Consider the following 18,667-nt stretch of genomic DNA (forward strand, 5'->3'; position numbering starts at 1 on the left):
TCTACATCATCTACAAAAGCAGCCTGTTGTTATGCAGTAATATGTTGGAACTTTCCTCATTAAAAAGAAAAAAAAACTTATTTCAGATTGATTTGAGGAAATGTTTATTTCTAAAAAAAAAAGCTTGTCCTTTGTAATGTGTCCATAACTCTGTTTTACAAACAAGTTTGGGAATACAGGATGTTTGTATTGTGACATTATTTACATGTATGTGTTTCTGTGTTAAGTTATCTGTTTGCATTTTTCACTTGTGGATGCAGGGGAAATAAATACAACATGCCTTATGGGTTCGCTTATTTGAAATTATTGTACGATAACTTCACTGATGGTCCTGTTGAGGACTGGTGGCCTCTCCGGGGTGTCGGGTGTACGATGTACCTTGCCTTTCACCTGATAGGTGAGATAGACTCCAGCCACCCCCAAACCCTAGTAGTATGACAAATTAAAGAATAAATGAACTTTGCTGATATTAATGTAATTTTTCAATGGCTTCCTCTGGAAAAGGCTTAATTTTAAGTCCTTGGGGCAAAATTATGTGAAGCCAGGGATAGAAAGTAAGACTTACCGTTGCAAGTTTTGGATCCAAATTTGAAAAATGTTAAAAATATTTTAACACCAAGCTAAACATCAGACGTAAAGTAAATAAATTGTAAAATTTCTCTTTAACATCTAAAACTCAAATTTATACTCAAGCCAAACATGATTTTAAAAAGAAAAAAGATAAATGTCGGTATGATTCATTAAAACAATCCTCTTAGCTTATTTTGACCAAAATTTTTTGTCTATCAGCCAAGTTATCCAAGAGAGACTTATAAGAAAAAATAAGAGCAAACATTGCTGAATCTGGTCTCTGTATCTACAATGCAAACTACTGAGATTTTTTATTCGTGTTTTTTACAGTAAACGGGCAAGATGAAGACAAAGGGATTGAAAAACAGCATTGCATGAATCTCAGGCAATTTGAGCAAATTCATCTTTTAAAATGCCATTGAGGAGATATTCTTGCTTGATGAATTAGTATCAGATGCGGATAGACTGACTGAGGGTGGCAGTTGCAGTTTGAAGCATTTGTCTCTTAAAGAAAGCAAATTTGTAGCTTAGTGAAAATGAACCACCCTGAAGGAGAAAAGACGTAATAAAGTCTGAAAACGTTCACGTTATTAACTTTTACATTAATTTGTAGTATAATCTCACCCAGTGTTCCCAAATTAAACTGAACTTGAGTGATCAAACTAAAATACTGAGGAACTTTTACCCGTTCTGAGGATGGTTGATTGTTGTGCACAGAGGATGCTACTCAGAATTTAACCTTGTTTAGTCAAGATAGACCGAATACAGCCTTTAAAAATATTATACTGCTATAAAATCATCTTTAGAAGGTGAGAGAAGTTAAGAGACACTTAAGTTAAGAGAAGAGAAAGAGGAAGGCAGACATGACTGACAGATAAAAGAGGATTTTCTGTCTGTTGGCCAGTGACAGGCTAATCCCGAGCCAGTAGCTCCATCTCTCTCTGATCCCCTCCCTGTTCTTCAGTCTGCCCTTCTTTGTAGACCGAGCCTCTCTGGACTGAGCTGCTGGAAATTCACCGGTCCTCTGCTGATTCTACTCTTCAGATATCTTGAGGTGAGTGATGACGTCTCCCTCTGAACTTCTCATGTTTCCTCTCTGCAACCCCTTTCCTCACATTTCTTTCTGCCTTCTGGGCATACACACTTTCCTTGTGTGGTGGTGCAGACTTACTTCTTTCACATATGACAAATCCATATTGTTGTGCAATGTAGGCGCATTGGTTTTATATGCAATTATATTGTCTGAAAGCAACAACTTTATTATACAGATTGTATGAACGCAACAAAACACTGGTTGCTATTTAGCTCACTTTGTAGCTACACTGCAGCCAATTGTATTAGTCTCCTAAGCTACCTGCTATTCAAAGGTAATAGCCATCTGTCAACAACTATTCTCCTTATCTGACTTTTTATTAAACCTAAAGCAGTATCTTCTTCACCTTTCACAGTCTCGCAGTTTAATTTTCTGACTTAATTAAAAAAATGACTCCATAAAACTTCATTCAAACAAGCCGGTGTAGTGTGTTCTTAGAAATTTTCAGCGAGGTCATTAGGTACAATTGCCTCCCCCTTTGTCTTTTTCCTCCACATGTAATCTTCAAGTCTGTGATGGAAATCCCACTAATCCCACTTTTTACAATCTCTTTAAAGGGTCCCTTTTCCGCTTCATCTCCTCCCCCTGACCTTCATGTGACTCTTAGCACACTTTATTTTGACCCTCATACCTTGACATGTCATCACTCCTTTTTACATGAGTATTGTAGTGACAATTTGTGGTTTTTCCCAATTTTCTTTTTGCAAATCAACCACACTCAATTATTTCATCACACCCTCTCTTCAATCTTTTTTTCCTTTTTCCTTTATTTTTATTTTTTTTACAAAATTTTGTCTCTCTTATATGATCCAGTTTCTGTTTGTCTCCTCCTAAAAGTCCGCCCACTCACGATTCAGTTAGTTAATTTTGAGAGTTTGATTTTTTTTTAGTTTAATTGATTTAATTTTTGTCCTTGATAAAATTTTCATGTCTGACATTAACTGTTCTTTTAAGGATTAAAAACATCCAATCACAAATCATCTGATCACCTGAGCTGGTGAATCTCTCAGGGTGACCAATCAGAGTGCTTCTTTCTGCTTCTAGAATAATCTCTTCATGCAGACTGCAGGTGTATCTGTTACTTAAGCATTTGATAGCTTAATGCAATTAGTAGTTTTGTACCTGAGAAGATGTGTGCTAGACTTCAGTAGACTGTCAAGTTGTATGACAAAAAAGTGGGAGTAATATTGCCATTTTCAGTTTGTTTTCACCATATAACGGTAATTCTCACTGTTCTTTATTATACTACCTCTGAAATGTATTCATCACATTTAAAAATTGCTCAGTACCTTGATATATAAATCTAAATACACAGTCTTGTATATAGCTAAACAACAAATAGTCTGCAGATGCAAAGTGTTGCCTCACTGTACATGTACACTGTCTGGAGTAACAGTCTAATTCCTAATTATCAGCTTCCTCTGAATGCCGTCTATGACCTTTATGCAGGATGTTGATAAAGTTCAGGCTTTGTTAAACCGGTGTCTCTGTGTTCTACAAAGTGGTGTACATAAACATAAACACTAGCCTGACATTTATAACACTCAAATCAGACTATAATCAAGCATTGTTATAATCTGTGTAATATTAAGGTTTAATAAGGTTTAAAAAACAAGCTGTAATGTAAAGCATATTGTCACTAACACTGGCAGGCTGGGCATTGTAATTTTTGTTTTGTAGGTGATTGAATCACAGAATAATAGTTTTTGAGAGTAACCTTTACCCTCTGACCCTTTGACAGATAATAACCAGACCATTTAACTATGGCAAACTCTTTCACTCGCATCATATCTGGCCGTAACACGGCAGTGATGATGGCTATGGGAGCTGGCACCCTGGCCTCTGGATACCTCCTAAGTGACAGCACTGCTGCTGCTGAGAGGAAGAGGCTATATCCCCCCAGGTACATGTGTACAAGTGCATATGTGTGTTTTGTGAGCCCTAAAGTGAAATTTATTTATACATTCATATTAAAAATTGATGTTGAATTTCATGAATAACTGTCTTCCCCCATTGTGACCGTGAGCTACATATCGATCCTTTTATCTTTTAAACCTGTAGAGAAGCACACCTTGCATCAGCATTTTCAACATAAACTGACGACACTATCTATGTTGATTAAAAAAGTAAAAGATCAACATTAAGTCAGAGTCAGTTATTTGGAACAAATGCCGAGGATTTGACCTCTCAAATTGTTTTCATTTCAGTTTTTTTTTTTTTGGAAAAATAGAAACGGGAAATCTTCTTTTCCAGAAAACCTTCAAGTTGTTTTAAATCAAGCCTAAAGTCTGAATGAGTGAAGAGAGGCGTTCTCTGTGCAAAACCTCCCTTTTAGGTTATAGAAACTCATTTCAGATCATTGAAAGGAATAACAAATAATATGGTTCTCGTAAAATGTTCTTGTCATATTCAGAAAAATGCAACTTTTATTAATTTATATACCCATACCACTCAAACCATTTAAACATTGCATTTCTAAATTGGATTGACTGAGCAAACTATGAAAATCCAAACACTAAGTTAGCTCTTGAATACTTTGAATAGTGCAGATTTCCCTGACCTGAGGAAGCACAACAACTGCATGGCATCAGCTTTGACCCCAAAAATGTATGCACACCTGAGGGACAAGTCAACACCCAACAACTGGACCCTGGACCAGTGTATCCAAACTGGGGTTGACAACCCCGGACACCCCTTCATCAAGACTGTGGGAATGGTGGCTGGAGATGAGGAGAGCTACGAGGTTGGAGTTGATATTCAAACTGAGTTGTTATGTTTTTGGTCCCACAAAGTTACTAAAAAAAAAAACACTTTTCTTTTCCAGGTGTTTGCTGAGCTCTTTGACCCTGTTATTAAGGACAGACACAATGGCTATGACCCTCGCACAATGAAGCATCCCACCGACTTGGATGCTTCCAAGGTCATACCCATAATGAAACCCATAATCTTTCTGTCTTCTAAGGCATCGTATAAAGCCTACATTCAGTAACCGTGTGCTTTCTACCCTCTCAGGTCACTTCAGGAATGTTTGATGAGCGCTACGTACTGTCATCTCGTGTGCGTACTGGTCGTAGTGTCCGTGGACTGAGTCTTCCCCCTGCATGCACACGCTCTGAGCGCCGTGAGGTGGAGCGTGTGGTCGTGACAGCTTTATCTGGCCTGAAAGGAGACCTGGCTGGTCGATACTACAGCCTTGGAGAGATGACTGAGAGGGAGCAGCAGCAGCTTATTGATGTCAGTGCACAATCTCGCCTCACTTACACACACACACACAAAGTTTACTTTTGTTCTACTTTTGATTACGTTTACCATCTAATACTGCTGGTTACTGTGTTCCTTTACTGGCCAATCAGGAGCACTTCCTATTTGATAAACCTGTGTCAACTCTGCTCACGGCAGCTGGGATGGCCAGAGATTGGCCTGATGCTCGTGGGATCTGGTAAGAATAGGAGAGACTCAGGATAGAGGAAATACAACTATTTGTAGCTCAGAGTAACTGTAAAAGCTGTAGTGATTAGTGTGTAAACCTTGATAGAAACCCCTCAAGCTTTGCTGAAGATGGTATTTATTCTTCACTTGTAGTTGGTCTATGCTAAAGATAAGCTGATAACTTGTTTAAACAGACAATAACAGAAACAAAAATAAGGCATCTGCTAATATATGTATAATTTCTTTTTTTGGATGGATTTGTGGAATGCACTCTTACAGATATAGATGGCAGGGAAGACGTAGACTGCACAGTCTAATTAGATTACCCTTTTTTTTTTTTTAATTATGCAAGAACAGAATATGTAGTAAAAGACTCATACACCCACATTGCTACAAGGCAGATCCAGACCCACTCATTGCTTACTGTGACTTCTTATTGATTTACATTTACATCTTAATACATCATAAGAAATATTGTAAAACTTAAACTTTAAGCTCCTCAAGATGCAAACGACTTAGTTACTTTATGTCCACATTTAAAGTATCATCATACTTTTCATAGCAATCTCTATTTTCTATTTCTTCTTCAATTCAATTCAGTTGTATTTATATAGCACCAATTTACAACAAATGCCATCTCAAGGCATTTCAATAATATAGTCCAATTCAAGCCCATTGGAGTTCAATTCATTGTAATCACAATTAATTAAATTCAAAATGAATCCAAATAATTCATACGGAGCCAACTCAAAAACAATTTTTCTAGCTAAGGAAACCAACAGATTGCACCGAAACTTCTCTTCAGGCCAGTCCCCCGTCCTGAACATGCATGAGGCGACTGTGGAGAGAAATGACTCCCTTTTAACAGGAAGAAACCTCTGGCAGAACCAGACTCAGGAAGGGTGGCCATCCGCCTCGACCAGCTGGGGTTTGAGAGGACAGAAAGGAGGGGACAACAGACACCATAACACCATTCAAAGGATACCCATTGAGACAGGAAAACACAAGTTAATGACCACAATAATGCCAAATGTACATAATGTCATTTGAGAACATTTCCTACACTGATCAAATTTCATCCTGCTCCAGAAATTTTAGAATGTCTTTTTTGAACCCCTCCACATACTTAACCTCCATAACTCCAGCCGCATGAGCTTTTCTGGCTCTCACAGACCTTCTCCTTTTCAGTGCTATCAAAGCCAATGACAGGCCATTTCCTCTGCTGAACTGAATTGATTCAGCAGAGGAAATGGATTGTGCTACCTAATTTTTCGCTTATCTTTATCTGATTTGTTGACATAGATACCTTAACATTTAGTTTGGAGTTTAATTTAACCTTCCTGGTTTACTAAGGCACAACAATGAGAAGAACTTCTTGATCTGGATCAATGAGGAGGACCACACCAGGATCATATCCATGGAGAAAGGAGGAAACATGAAGAGAGTTTTTGAAAGGTTCTGCAGAGGTCTTAAACAGGTGTGTATGTTTAGTGGTCATCTTGCACCACAATGAGCCAGTGTGGGGATTTTTAGGATAAGCTCCCATCACATCCCAAGCAAAGAAAAGTTTGGGTTTCTAAAAGTGAAAATGATCTGTGGTCTTGTATCATAACCTCTAGGTGGAGCATCTAATTCAAGAGAGAGGATGGGAGTTCATGTGGAATGAGCGTCTGGGCTACATCCTCACTTGCCCCTCTAACCTCGGCACTGGGCTCAGGGCTGGCGTGCATATTCGTCTGCCCCTTCTCAGCAAGGTGGTGCAGGAATCCCACACACCCAACAATTGAACTGTGAACTCCAATGACCACACACTTTCACTCCTTTGTTACTGCTTTTATGTCAGAGAAGTGCTTGACATATGTGATGGCTGTGATCTAGGACCCCCGCTTCAAGAAGATATTGGAAAACCTGAGACTACAGAAGAGAGGCACAGGAGGAGTGGATACAGCTGCCACCGGAGACACCGTTGACATCTCTAACCTTGATCGTCTGGGCAAGTCAGAGGTAAATGTGTGGGGAATAAAGACAACAGCTAACACAAGTTACAATTAAGATGAACACCAAGCAAACAGAGACAGAGTCAGGCAGAGCAGATATCTGCACCACAACAGGTGAAGGCTGTGAATAACTGTCCCCCCCTGCTGTTTCTTAATCTGTGATCCTGGCAGGGAAGTGTTGCTCAAGGTTAAAAGACTGTTGTTTCCCGAGTTTAGACTTTATAAAGAACCTTCAAAGAGTCAGCCTATCAGCAAGATCTACCAGTCAAATGCTTTGAAAAGTTATAGATATGTAAAGTCGATCAGAATGGCATTACCATTCTGATGACTGCGTGCATGCAGCTTTGTACAATTCAGCATGCTCAACTTGAGAATAGTGCTCATGTGGAAATTTTTAAGACTGAATTACGCAAGTATTTGCAGTGCAAAACAGAGTAAACAAAGAGGGTAGTGTCGTCTGCTGGTTGGCGGAGACATGGGTGGGACCATAGAAGCACATTCATGGATCGTCGTTTACTGAGGCACTGGGACATAGTGGAGCATGTGATAAATATTCTCTTAAAGATGACTTTGCACTACTGAGTGATTAACTCCTGCTGATGCTCTTTGTGATTCAACAACAGGTGGAGCTGGTACAACTAGTGATTGATGGTGTTAACTACCTAACTGAATGTGAGAAGAGGCTGGAGAAGGGACAGGACATAAAGATCCCTGCCCCAATCGCTCAATTCAGGAAGTGACATATGGCCAGGAATCCTGAAGTAGAAGAGCTGCTCCAGTGGCTGGTTGTTTAACCGATAGTCCTACAAGATATTCATGCCATGTAAAGCTCTGCTCTTGCAATCATAATAAAGTAATTGCATGTACATGATTTCTAAACAAAATAAACTCTCATAATGGACTGAGTTGTGTTACTGACACGTTTTACAACTTTGTTTTGGCAGACAGAAAATTACAAGAACTTGTCAGCAGTGATGGAAAGCCACCAAGTTTGTTTACAAAATATTGTAATGAACTGTAATGATACACTCTTCTTGTCAGATGGCTATATGTTACCTACTACATTGTTCTATACTCGAGTGGTAACCTGTGATTTTTTTTTAAAGAAAATAAGATTAAAAAACATAAAAAGCTTAAAAATACAATCCATTGTCAAATAACAACATCCTTTCAGCTTGAGCCCTTACAAAAGGGTTTTCTGTTGGGTGTTTCAGTCATGTTTCAGACTAAAAAGATTCATATAATTTTTATAGGATAAACCAATCACCTAGTTACAAGGTGGCTCTTATTCTACATATTGGGTACATTTCTATGTTATATTTGCACCTAACATGCGTATGAGTACATCAGGTGCATTGTTGGCTCAGTATCTTGTGAAACGACTTTTCATCATGTGGACTGGAGAAGCCAGCCTTTTAACCTTACATTGAAATCTATTTTTGGTCTAAAGAACGTTTATCTTATACCTTACCCAAGGCATGCTCTCATGTAACCTCATTTGAAACCCATTATACATTTAAAGATAATTTGTAAATCGGGATCATAAGAACAAATAAATAAAATGACCAGATTGTTGACACATTAGTTCAACCATCATGCCCAGTCCTGAAAAGTATGTGGTCATTTAATTCCAGGGACACCATTGTTATGTATCATCATTTATTAACATTCCTCAGCTAAAGCAGATGTCTCTCTGCCACCATGTGACACCGATGGTTTCTACAGAATGTGCAGGTTCTTTATATGCTGTATGTTTTGGACTACCAGGTATATAATCTAAATGTATCCAAGACTTTGGTGCGTATCCATAATAAAATAAAATGAAAAAATGAAATTAAGGACAAACTTCAGAAACACAAGACTTACCTGCACCTAATAGACACTAGTTTGTTGCTGGATAAAAGTTGCCTGTGACCAAAAAGTTGGTCATTTCCTTATTCTTCTGGCAACTGGGTTGAATTTAAGCAGTAAGATGTGCTTTATACTCTGATTGTAGTAAAGATGTAATATAATTTTGATGCAGACCTTGCTCGTTTACTTTTGCTCCTTTAGGTATGCTTTTCTGATTTTTGCTCTTATAATTAACTGAGGTTTTGACTGCAGTACTTCAACTTGTAATGGAGTTTTATACGGGCTGCATGGCGGTGTGGTGGTTGCACCGTCATGTCAAAGAAAGAGGAATCCTGGTTCGAATTCTGGCCGCGTGAAGTTTGCATGTTCTCCTATGTATGTGTGGGTTCTCTATGGGTAGTTCGTCTTCCTCCCACCGCCCAAAAACATGCATGTTAGGTTAATGGAGTTTTACACATCAACATTGTAGTTTTCGTTTTACATGCATCTGACATAAATACTTTCACCACTTCTTGTTGATCAGATTCAATCAACTGAGAGTTCTTGAATTTAGATATACATGAGATTAAAAAATCTTAACACATAATACCATGATAACATCACAGTACAACAGAGCAGCATCACAGATAAACAGACATGGGAGCACAACTTAAATTCCTCTGCTCACGTATTCCACTATTTCCTTGACGTTGTCTGAAAAAGGTATTACTGTATCAGGTCATGGGCAATTACCAGGCTTAATAAGCTGGAGCTATAGTGGACAATAATGTCATGACCTTTGCAAGTCTATTGTCAGGTACTGAACCATTTGTCCTGCACTATAGCTCACAAATAGGATTGCAGCCATGTTTGTAATGTTCTAACTACGAATAAAAGATTAAAATAAAACAAGAAAATGCCACCAGAAGTAAATAGAAAATAAATTTAAAAATGGCCAAATGATGATTACTACTCAGCAGCAGGTGGTTAACCTGGCATTTAGACCTCACCTGCCTCCTACACAATGCCTTTAATCCAGGAGTAAAAGGCCAAGCTCATTATTGACGGACAAACAGAGGAGACAGGCCAGACAGAGGTGGGCTGGTTAATACCACACATTTCCAGCTCCATTTTGTATATAGGCTTTAAAGAAAAGAAGGTGGGGGGAGGGGTAGGGGTTATACTTTATAAATAAAGGCATGATGATAGTATGAGAAATTAATGTTTTAATTATTGGGCTGAGTAGTTTTTTTAAAATCCTACCACCAAGAGAGTATTTCTGGCTACCTCTTCCTTTTCTGGGAGCAGATTAATGACGTAGATCTATTAATGCTATTAGAGACCTACTCTAAAGAGCTACAGAAGTGTGTGCATTACGACTCTGGGTTAATGAAGAATTTACGTTGCAATTATTATCACTTCAGTTGATAGAAATTACTCCATAGATGCTTAAATTTGAAAAATTTGTTTTTCATCTGAATAAAGTTTCCTGCAGGTAAAACGAGTACAAGCACAAAAATGAATGCAGAAACAGAGTTTAAGTTTTCATTTTCTTTGTTTGCCTTTGTGAAAACTTTACATTTTGCTTTCTCTGAAGGGTATTGGCAACGTTTTACACAGTTGTGTCCATGTCTTTAGTCTCTAGTCCCATCATAGTATGTTTATTTGTACCACCACATTTGCTGCTATGTATTCTAAATAGTGTGCCATCAATTTCTCCCAACATCATATTTAATCTTGTGCTAGTAAAACATAGTACAACTAACTCAAGGATTATGAATAGCATAATCTGAACTGTTACTTGGTGAACATATTTTGATATACTTACTTAAACTGTCACTATCTTTCTCTGTTCCAGTTGCTGAAAACCATGGGTGTTCGCTGCTGAGTTGAAGAAGGATGAACAGGGTCTTTGTCCCTCTGTTTCTATGGCCAAAATCCATTATTACATCATTTGATGTCCTCATTTTTCTATTACATGCTATAAAGAATTAATTGTGCTGTGACGTATACCAGTAATAGAATAACATTTGAAAAAGTAGTGACATCTATTTATGAAATTTGCTTTTTCAAACTACATATCTGCAGTTATTATGATGGAAATCTGTTTATAGTTTACTTTTGTGATATACATAAGTTTAACAGATATGGTTACAAATATTTAAAATGAAAATTTTAAATGAAAATTTTAAAATAAATTCAGAGACATATTAAAATAAATTCAGCCCAATTTCTGGGACGTTCATCCTATGTGCAGTTGAAGAAAGCAGGCAGTAGAGGGCAGTAGAGGAGTGGTATACAATCCCAACCAACTGGTGAGCTCATTAGCAAATAAAATTTACAGTATGTAATATCATTGTTTGTGGCCCATAACTACTTCTGTATGTAAAATTGTCATTCGCTTAATATTACAGCTGAAAATTCTATTTTTAATTTCCTACTCAGATCTTTTTATTTCAGAATCAGAACACATTAGAGTTAATATCTGTTTGTGCAATCTTAGCAGTGCCCTGTTTTAAGAATTTCCATACATCCATCCGTCCATTTTCTATACCCACTTAATCCAACTCAGGGTCTCGGAGGTCTGAAGGCTATCCCAGCTGTCACTGTGCGAGAGGCAGGGTACACCCTGGACAGGTCATCCGTCTATCACAGGGCCACGTAGAGACAAACAACCATCCAGGCTCACAATCACTCCTAATGTCAATTTAGAGCCTGTTTAAGGAACCTACACAACATAAATGATTTATAAACCATGTAAACACACTATACTGTGCAAAAATCTCAAGACACCCCTAATTTCTTTTTCAATCTTTCATCTTTTAAAGTGGTCTTGAGCGATAGCTCTCCCTTTTGCTTCTTTTTTGTCATTTAGATTTTTATTAAGTTTTCAGTTAAAAATATTGTTCGAAAGAATAAACAAACATAGATAAAGCTTGGTCTGTTGGTACAGGATTATTGGTATTGGTATCAGAGGTTGTCACAGCATAAAATAATAAGGCACAGGAGCAGAACAGTTAAGATTTGGATGGGTGGAAATCTAATCCACGATACTAAAATGTCTGTGAGGGCGACCTGGCCAGGGTGTACCCCTCCTCTCGCCCGATGACCGCTGGGATAGGCTCCAGCCCCCCCGCGACCTGACCGACGGATTAAGTGGGTTTAGAAAATGGATGGATACTAAAATATCCTATAAACCATATGAAATCAGATTTAAGATATGAAAGACTATTCAATGAAGGTCCAGAGAAGATCCTATGAGCTTTTTCTATCCTCCTCATCTCTCCTGCAGTCCTTTAGTCTGTGCATCATAGTTTCAAGACGCAATCTCCACCATGCAGTCCCATATACAATGTAGAAGGGTTCCTACTTCTAATTTACATTTCCAACACATATTGTCTCTCATCAATTTCATTCTATGTAATGTCACAGGGGTATACCCCCTTCATATAAATTGGATCTTAGTCTCTGTAAAGAGTATTCTACTTTTTCGTTATATATTTCATGTAGCTGAAACTTGAGTTTATAGAGTTCTTGATTTTGTGATTGAGAAAACTGTTCTGCCATCTTTTTTTCCTTTATTTTGTTTTCAGTTTCTAATTCTTTAATCTTAATGGCGCTCTCTCTTTTTTTTCCTGCACAGAGTGTGCCATAAATTCCCCTCTTATATATGCTTTGGAGGCCTCCAAAACTGATAAGATATTTTCTGTGCTGCCAATGTTTGTTTCAAAGAAATAACAATGTTTTTAAAGGTTTGTCTTGCAGTACTGATGTGTTCATCCTCCATCTCCTCTCAGTATCCAGTTCAGATTTTATACACATTTCCACTACTGCGTGGTCTGTAATAGCAATAGTTTTAATATTACAACTATTTACTTTAACTGTCAGGGGACTTGTCAGGGGACTCAATTCTTGAATGTGATTTATGGCAATGGGAAAAAAAGTGTATTCCCTTTCACAGGGTTTGGTCAGTCTCCAAATATCTAATAGTGCCAAATCCTCCTTTAACATGTTAATTGCCTGTCATTGGTGGGCATCTAAACCAACTTTTGTCTAGTATGAGGCCCAAAATCGATTGAAATCCCCTGCCAATATTGTCCATATCCCCAGACACTTTGTTCACTTCATGAAAAAAAATTGGATCGCCTTTATTTGGTGCATAGATATTGCATAATATGACCTGTTAGCCTTCTATTAGAGCTTGCACACATATCACTCAACCTTCTGTATCCTTAATTTCCCTTTGTAAAGTAGAATGTATTCCCTTATTCACTAGTATCATAATCCCATTACGTGAGCTTTGGAGCGAGCTGTGGAATACACACTTCACCCAACCCATTTTGAATTTTAATGCCTCCCCCTCATTTAAATGTGTTTCTTGTATAAAAACTATATGTTTTTGAGTAAGATAATACTTTGTGTCTTTTGACGGGGTTTCCACTCCCATTGATATTCGAAAGCTATTTAGAAAACTGGCGTATATCCATATAACGGAGTGAACGGGGCAGGGACGATGCAGCCTCTAAATAAGGCATTATCTGTCTTTATTTCACCAATACTTTAAGAAGAATGAATGAACAAACAAACGTGTACTATAGCTCTGTTAGCTCATAGGTGCTGTTATGTGGCTACTTGCGGCTATAGGAGAGCTAACGGAGGGATTTCTACACAGACACTCCACTGGGACCACTTTATCCACACGCCCCCCTGGAGCACAGTTTATTTACTCCTTGCTCTGTGACAGTCCGCTAACTTCACACGGAGTTTGCTACTGCTAGTTTTGTGCAACATGGCAGGATATTTATCAGCTGACTTTCGCCAAACTGTTCTCGGTGAGTAGATAAACGTATTTCATGCCAGAAATAAGGTCTCGGTTTAAAAATACTTCCCCTTTAAGTTGATTTTCTTTAATCTATGGAAAATCAAAAGGATAACAGTTTAGCTGAAATGGGGCATATCTCAGCATGGTATGGAGCATTTTGAGGAGAAATGCATCTGACCCTTCGGCTGATCCATTTACTGCTCACTGAAGCCTCATCAGAAATGGTCTCCATGGAAGGGTGGCTGCCAAGAAGTAACTCTTAAAGAAGGGAAACAGGGAGAAAAGGCCGAGCTATGCCAAATTACGCAAGAACTGGACTGAAAATCCGTGACAACAGGTCTTATGAAGTGATGAATCCTCCCCAGAGCCCGAACCTCAACATTGTTGAAGCAGTGTGGGATCATCTCAACAGAGAACGGAATAAAAAGCAGCCAACATCCAAAGAAGAGCTTTGGGATGTCCCTTGAGAAGCTTGAAGAACTTTTCCTGAAGACTACTTAAAGAAATGACAGAAAGCTTGTGAAAGTGGATTCAGGCTGTGTTGAAGAATAAAGATATTGTGGTGGAAGTTTTTGCGCTTCCTTCCTAATACCTGGTTTTCTGCTGGCCAGCAAAGCCTTTTATTTTCTTCTGCAGGAGAGGTCAGTCAACACCTCTCTGCGAACTGTGGTATCTTGGTAACTCAGGATGCAGGATGTCATCTTGATGATAATTAAGAGTTTAACTTAAAACAATGCTCTTGTCTGGGTGTTAATTAAGAGACAAATAGTTTAAAACAATCAGTGTGTCTGGGTGAGACAAATGGTTAATGCAGATTGGAAGCAGTCCTGAGAGACATAAAATTTACCATCACAATGGTCATCAAATATTTGACTTTCAAGTATGAAATATTTTTACAATGAATTGGCATGTGCATTAATGTCATAAGCAACAATTGATTGATTGCACATTTTTGAAAATTAAGGTCAAGTCCCCAATGAGCTGATTAACTGTTTTGAGGATTATTACACATCAATATATTAAACAAATGTATTAAACTATGTTCAGTCACCCATGAGGTAAAACCCTTTATGGATTATATGCAAAACAAAACAAGAGGACCTTACAGCCACTTTACTTTGATAACTAATTATTTTCTTTCACATGTGTGAAGTGCATCCCTTAGACATTGTTGTGCTCTTTCCTGTTGTCTTTTCCAACATATGTCATGGCAAACCTGATCCTTTTTAAGACTGGTCACATGTAAAAATGTATCCACATATTTAAATCCATAAATTTGGAATAAGAGTTCAAGATTACATGTCAAAGATTAGAATATTATTTGGTAGTGACAAGTGGATGCTTTGACATAGGGCATGGAGTAACCAGGGATCAAACCACTGACCCTCTGATTGGTGGAGCCATAGCTCTGTGCCACAAATCAAATTACTACCAATTTGTCCAGTTACCGGCCACCCCAGCAAATTCCACTCATGAGCACTCTCACATGGAAAACAAGTCTATAAAAAGCTCAGCATTTCATCATGGGATGTGGAGGTAATTCTCTCACCTGCCGGTGTCCAAGTGCAGCATCTACAATCTAATAATGTACCAATATGACCTGCACATAAGAGTGCCAGGAAAAAAATATATATATCAGGACTTCTTGGAAAGTATGCTCAGGACAAATTAGATAGAGTTGTTTGTAGACACGTTTGGTGCAGACCAACAAACTTTTAGTAGAAGAATACAGCTATGAAACATGCTGGTGGGAGAGGTTTGGGATTGCTTCCAAACCTTTTTTCTGAAAAAATACTTCCTGCATTATATCAAACTGTGTAAAGGTAATATGAGACCATCTGTCTGAGAGTTGAAGTTAAACAGGAAATTTAAATTTTGACAAGACAATGACTCAGCACAACAAAACAGTCACTCGGAAAGAAGGAATGAAGGGTTATGGATTGAATTTCTGTTAAATAGTGTGTGTTTTTTTTTTTTTTTGGGGGGGGGTGTTAAAACTGGTAGAAAATGGAAGAAAACAGAAAAACCCTCATCATTTAGTTCAACAAGTGAATATTACAAAAATACAAGTTAACAAAGCTATATTTTCAATGAGTCATGCCAATCCAACAAAGAGAGATAGTACAACAGGATCTCTACACTTGAATTTAACTCTACATGTCATGTAGTCAATTAACTGAGGCGTTATTCAGTCCAGGTGCTAACAAGCTTCCTGTTTGATCGGATCCCAAGTGGACAGTTCCGTACAGGTGTGAACGCACTCGAGGTGAATTGAGGAAAGGATTCAGATCGGATTGCTCAGACCATATTCTGAGGTGGTTGAGGATGAATTATCTGCATTCACTTAGCAGTCTGAATGCAAATGTGTGCAGGGCCAAATGGAAAGACCACCTGCTGACCTGATGTGACTTGTGCAACAGAGTTAACGGCAGGGTGTTTTCTTGCTCCACCAGCTTCTGGGAAAAATACATTATTTCAAAAGTAGCTTCAGACCACAGAGGATGGATCATTTACAGAAAACTTCCTCCTCATCTTTTATGTTAACCCATGTGGTGACAGTGAACAAAGCAACAGTAAGCCCTTAGTGCCAAAGCTAATTTACAGCTGGCTGGGTGTGGATAAGGAAGAAGAAGGCCATGTGCTTTCTTGCAATGCAGACTCTGTTTATTGTAGCCTATGGTAACAACACGGTAGTTTCAAATGATTTTTCAACCAAAAGATAAGGGAGATGGCCAGATATTGGAATCCCATGTATACATGTAAACTGTGCTTAAAGGACAGACATGAAGGATTAGTCATAGCTGCTGGCTAATTTGAAATGATGCAACAGTAGCGTATGGGGATATATTAAATAGAGAATTTCTCGGGCTGGATTGGGGGACCCATGTCAATCAAAACTGTGTGAAAGTATCACTTAATGGATCAAAATTAGCTTCCTAAGTGAGTTGAATCAGCAGTGTAATTTTTGTTTTGACTGTTGTAGAAATTGATTGTTTCCACTGTGGTCTGATCACACAGGATGTATCAGGAAGGTCAAAATAAGAAATATTTATCATTGAAAACTTTTTCACAGTTTCCAAATGGCTCTGAACTCAGCGTAACGCAACTACATTTTAATAAAGATTCAGAACAGATGCAACATAACAGACTGCACTCAGGGGTATCAGTCAGACTTTGATACATTTGAGTGCAGAACTAGTTACTGAGCAGTCTGTTAACAGTCTCTGGCACTTTTGAGAAAATCACTGAACAGCATGCTGCATTACGTATTTGACATATTTTCCCCGAAGCAAGTCGCTGGTGTTAAGATTGATTTAAAGCTCTCTAAAGAGTCACAAAGAGCCAGAGAGTTGAGGTCACACACAAGTGTTAAGTAACAGGCATGTGTGTTTTCACCAGTGAATACTCAAATATCAATTTGGATGCCGCTGCCTTCATTTGTCCTGCTGTGAAGTAAGGTTGACTCATGCTCTTTCCATCCGGCACATAGAACATATATTTACACGTCAGTGGGGGTTTAGTTGCTCTCCAACCACCCACATGAGCCAAGCTGTCTAATAAAAGATAAAGCTGCTTGGTTGTTTGAAACATTGATTTTTCTAATTTTTGCTTTGCTGAATTTTACTATACAGACATCATAGACTCCTATATCTTCTATGTAACCCCATGATTATGTAGATGTTTATCTATGGACACCTTTTTTTTTATCAAAATCATTTTGTAATTTAAATAATAAACACTGCGCAGTTAATTATTTCAAGAGCAGCAGTCAACTCAGACACAGTTTTGTTAAATCATCTCCACATCCTCCATAATCAGCTTCAGATCAATAAAAACATGAACTTGAATGTATGTAACTTAATGTTGAACAGTACTGCTTCTGTCAAAGTAATTGAATTATTTCTGGGGTGTGAAGTCATTGGACTAAACATGAAAGTTTGTTTTTTTTTACCTTCAATTTTACAACAAATCTACCATGCTGTTGTGAACACTGTCATGACATACAACATGTACAACAGCAGTTGAGGTTGAAGCACTTCCACTGGAGTATCACTTTTAAGTTATCAACTGATGCAGTGCACCTGGAATGACCTGTTCCAGTCTAAGGCCTGACAGTTTTCACCTAATTAAGACATAGACTTTGCATGAAATAAACTGGAAAATCAATGGCCCATACACCAAAACAGCCGGTCATCCTAAATGGCATCAACAACTTTATACAATAACATATTTGGCAGTTATAGTTAGTTTCCTTGCGGATTAAAAACCTGCACGCCTAATGGGATCTGTTGTGGTTGCAGTAGTTAAGATACCCATCATAAAAATACTCATAAAGTCCAGCTGAGGAAATAGCTCTAATGTTATACAGTAAATCTAATTACCATGATTGCAACCACACCAAATTCTATCATTGAACTACCTCTTGCATACCATCTGTAAATGGAACCCAGTTATATATAGTTAGAAAGAACTGCCATGGTCCTGTCTTTTTGCTTAATGGTTACTTTTAATACATTATGTTTGTAATGTCTCAATTCTTTTACGAATGCTTGAAGGAAAAATGTACAGGTTTGTTTTCTTTCACTGTGTAATTGAATGATGCAGTGCCGAGGATTTTTCAAACTGTATCATGCAGGGTCAACGCAGTACAAAAGCAGCAACACGAATGAAAAGTCAAAACACAACACATAAGCCACAACGGAAGTTACGCTACAGTGGAAGTGGGCAGCGTTTGGGTCCTAGCGGACGCACAGAGAAGAAGCGAGAGAGGTGTCCAAGAAGTTTGAGAAAGTACGTGAAACACTGATGCGAGATAATGTTTACTGATGTCAGTATGTGCTGTTATAAATGAGCATTCTTGTTCATTGTGTTGTGTTTATGCAAGGAATAATGGAGGAAAACCAAAGAACAAGGAAACCTGACTTA

General features: G+C 38.1%; 1 protein-coding gene across 1 annotated transcript; it reads left to right on the forward strand.

Moving 5' to 3' along the window:
* The first annotated feature begins 3,416 nt into the window (after positions 1-3,416).
* LOC140309119 (creatine kinase U-type, mitochondrial-like) lies at positions 3,417-7,913 on the forward strand. Its single transcript, XM_072386948.1, has 9 exons — positions 3,417-3,566; positions 4,208-4,406; positions 4,488-4,583; positions 4,676-4,897; positions 5,017-5,102; positions 6,446-6,569; positions 6,712-6,846; positions 6,971-7,096; positions 7,713-7,913. Exons 1-9 carry the CDS (start codon positions 3,427-3,429, stop codon positions 7,827-7,829), a joined length of 1,245 nt encoding a protein of 414 aa, XP_072243049.1. The 5' UTR covers positions 3,417-3,426; the 3' UTR covers positions 7,830-7,913.
* Positions 7,914-18,667: the final 10,754 nt, after the last annotated feature.

The sequence above is a fragment of the Leuresthes tenuis genome, unplaced genomic scaffold (genome assembly GCF_036924035.1).
Source record: "Leuresthes tenuis unplaced genomic scaffold, fLeuTen1.0.hap1 SCAF_6, whole genome shotgun sequence".
In the NCBI taxonomy this organism is placed as follows: Eukaryota; Metazoa; Chordata; class Actinopteri; order Atheriniformes; family Atherinopsidae; genus Leuresthes; species Leuresthes tenuis.

Coding starts and splice junctions, on each gene's coding strand:
- LOC140309119 (XM_072386948.1), top strand. CDS start 3,427: ATGGCAAACTCTTTCACTCGCATCATATCTGGCCGTAACACGGCAGTG. Junction 3,567..4,207: donor AAGAGGCTATATCCCCCCAG/GTACATGTGTAC, acceptor TACTTTGAATAG/TGCAGATTTCCCTGACCTGA. Junction 4,407..4,487: donor GAGATGAGGAGAGCTACGAG/GTTGGAGTTGAT, acceptor TTTCTTTTCCAG/GTGTTTGCTGAGCTCTTTGA.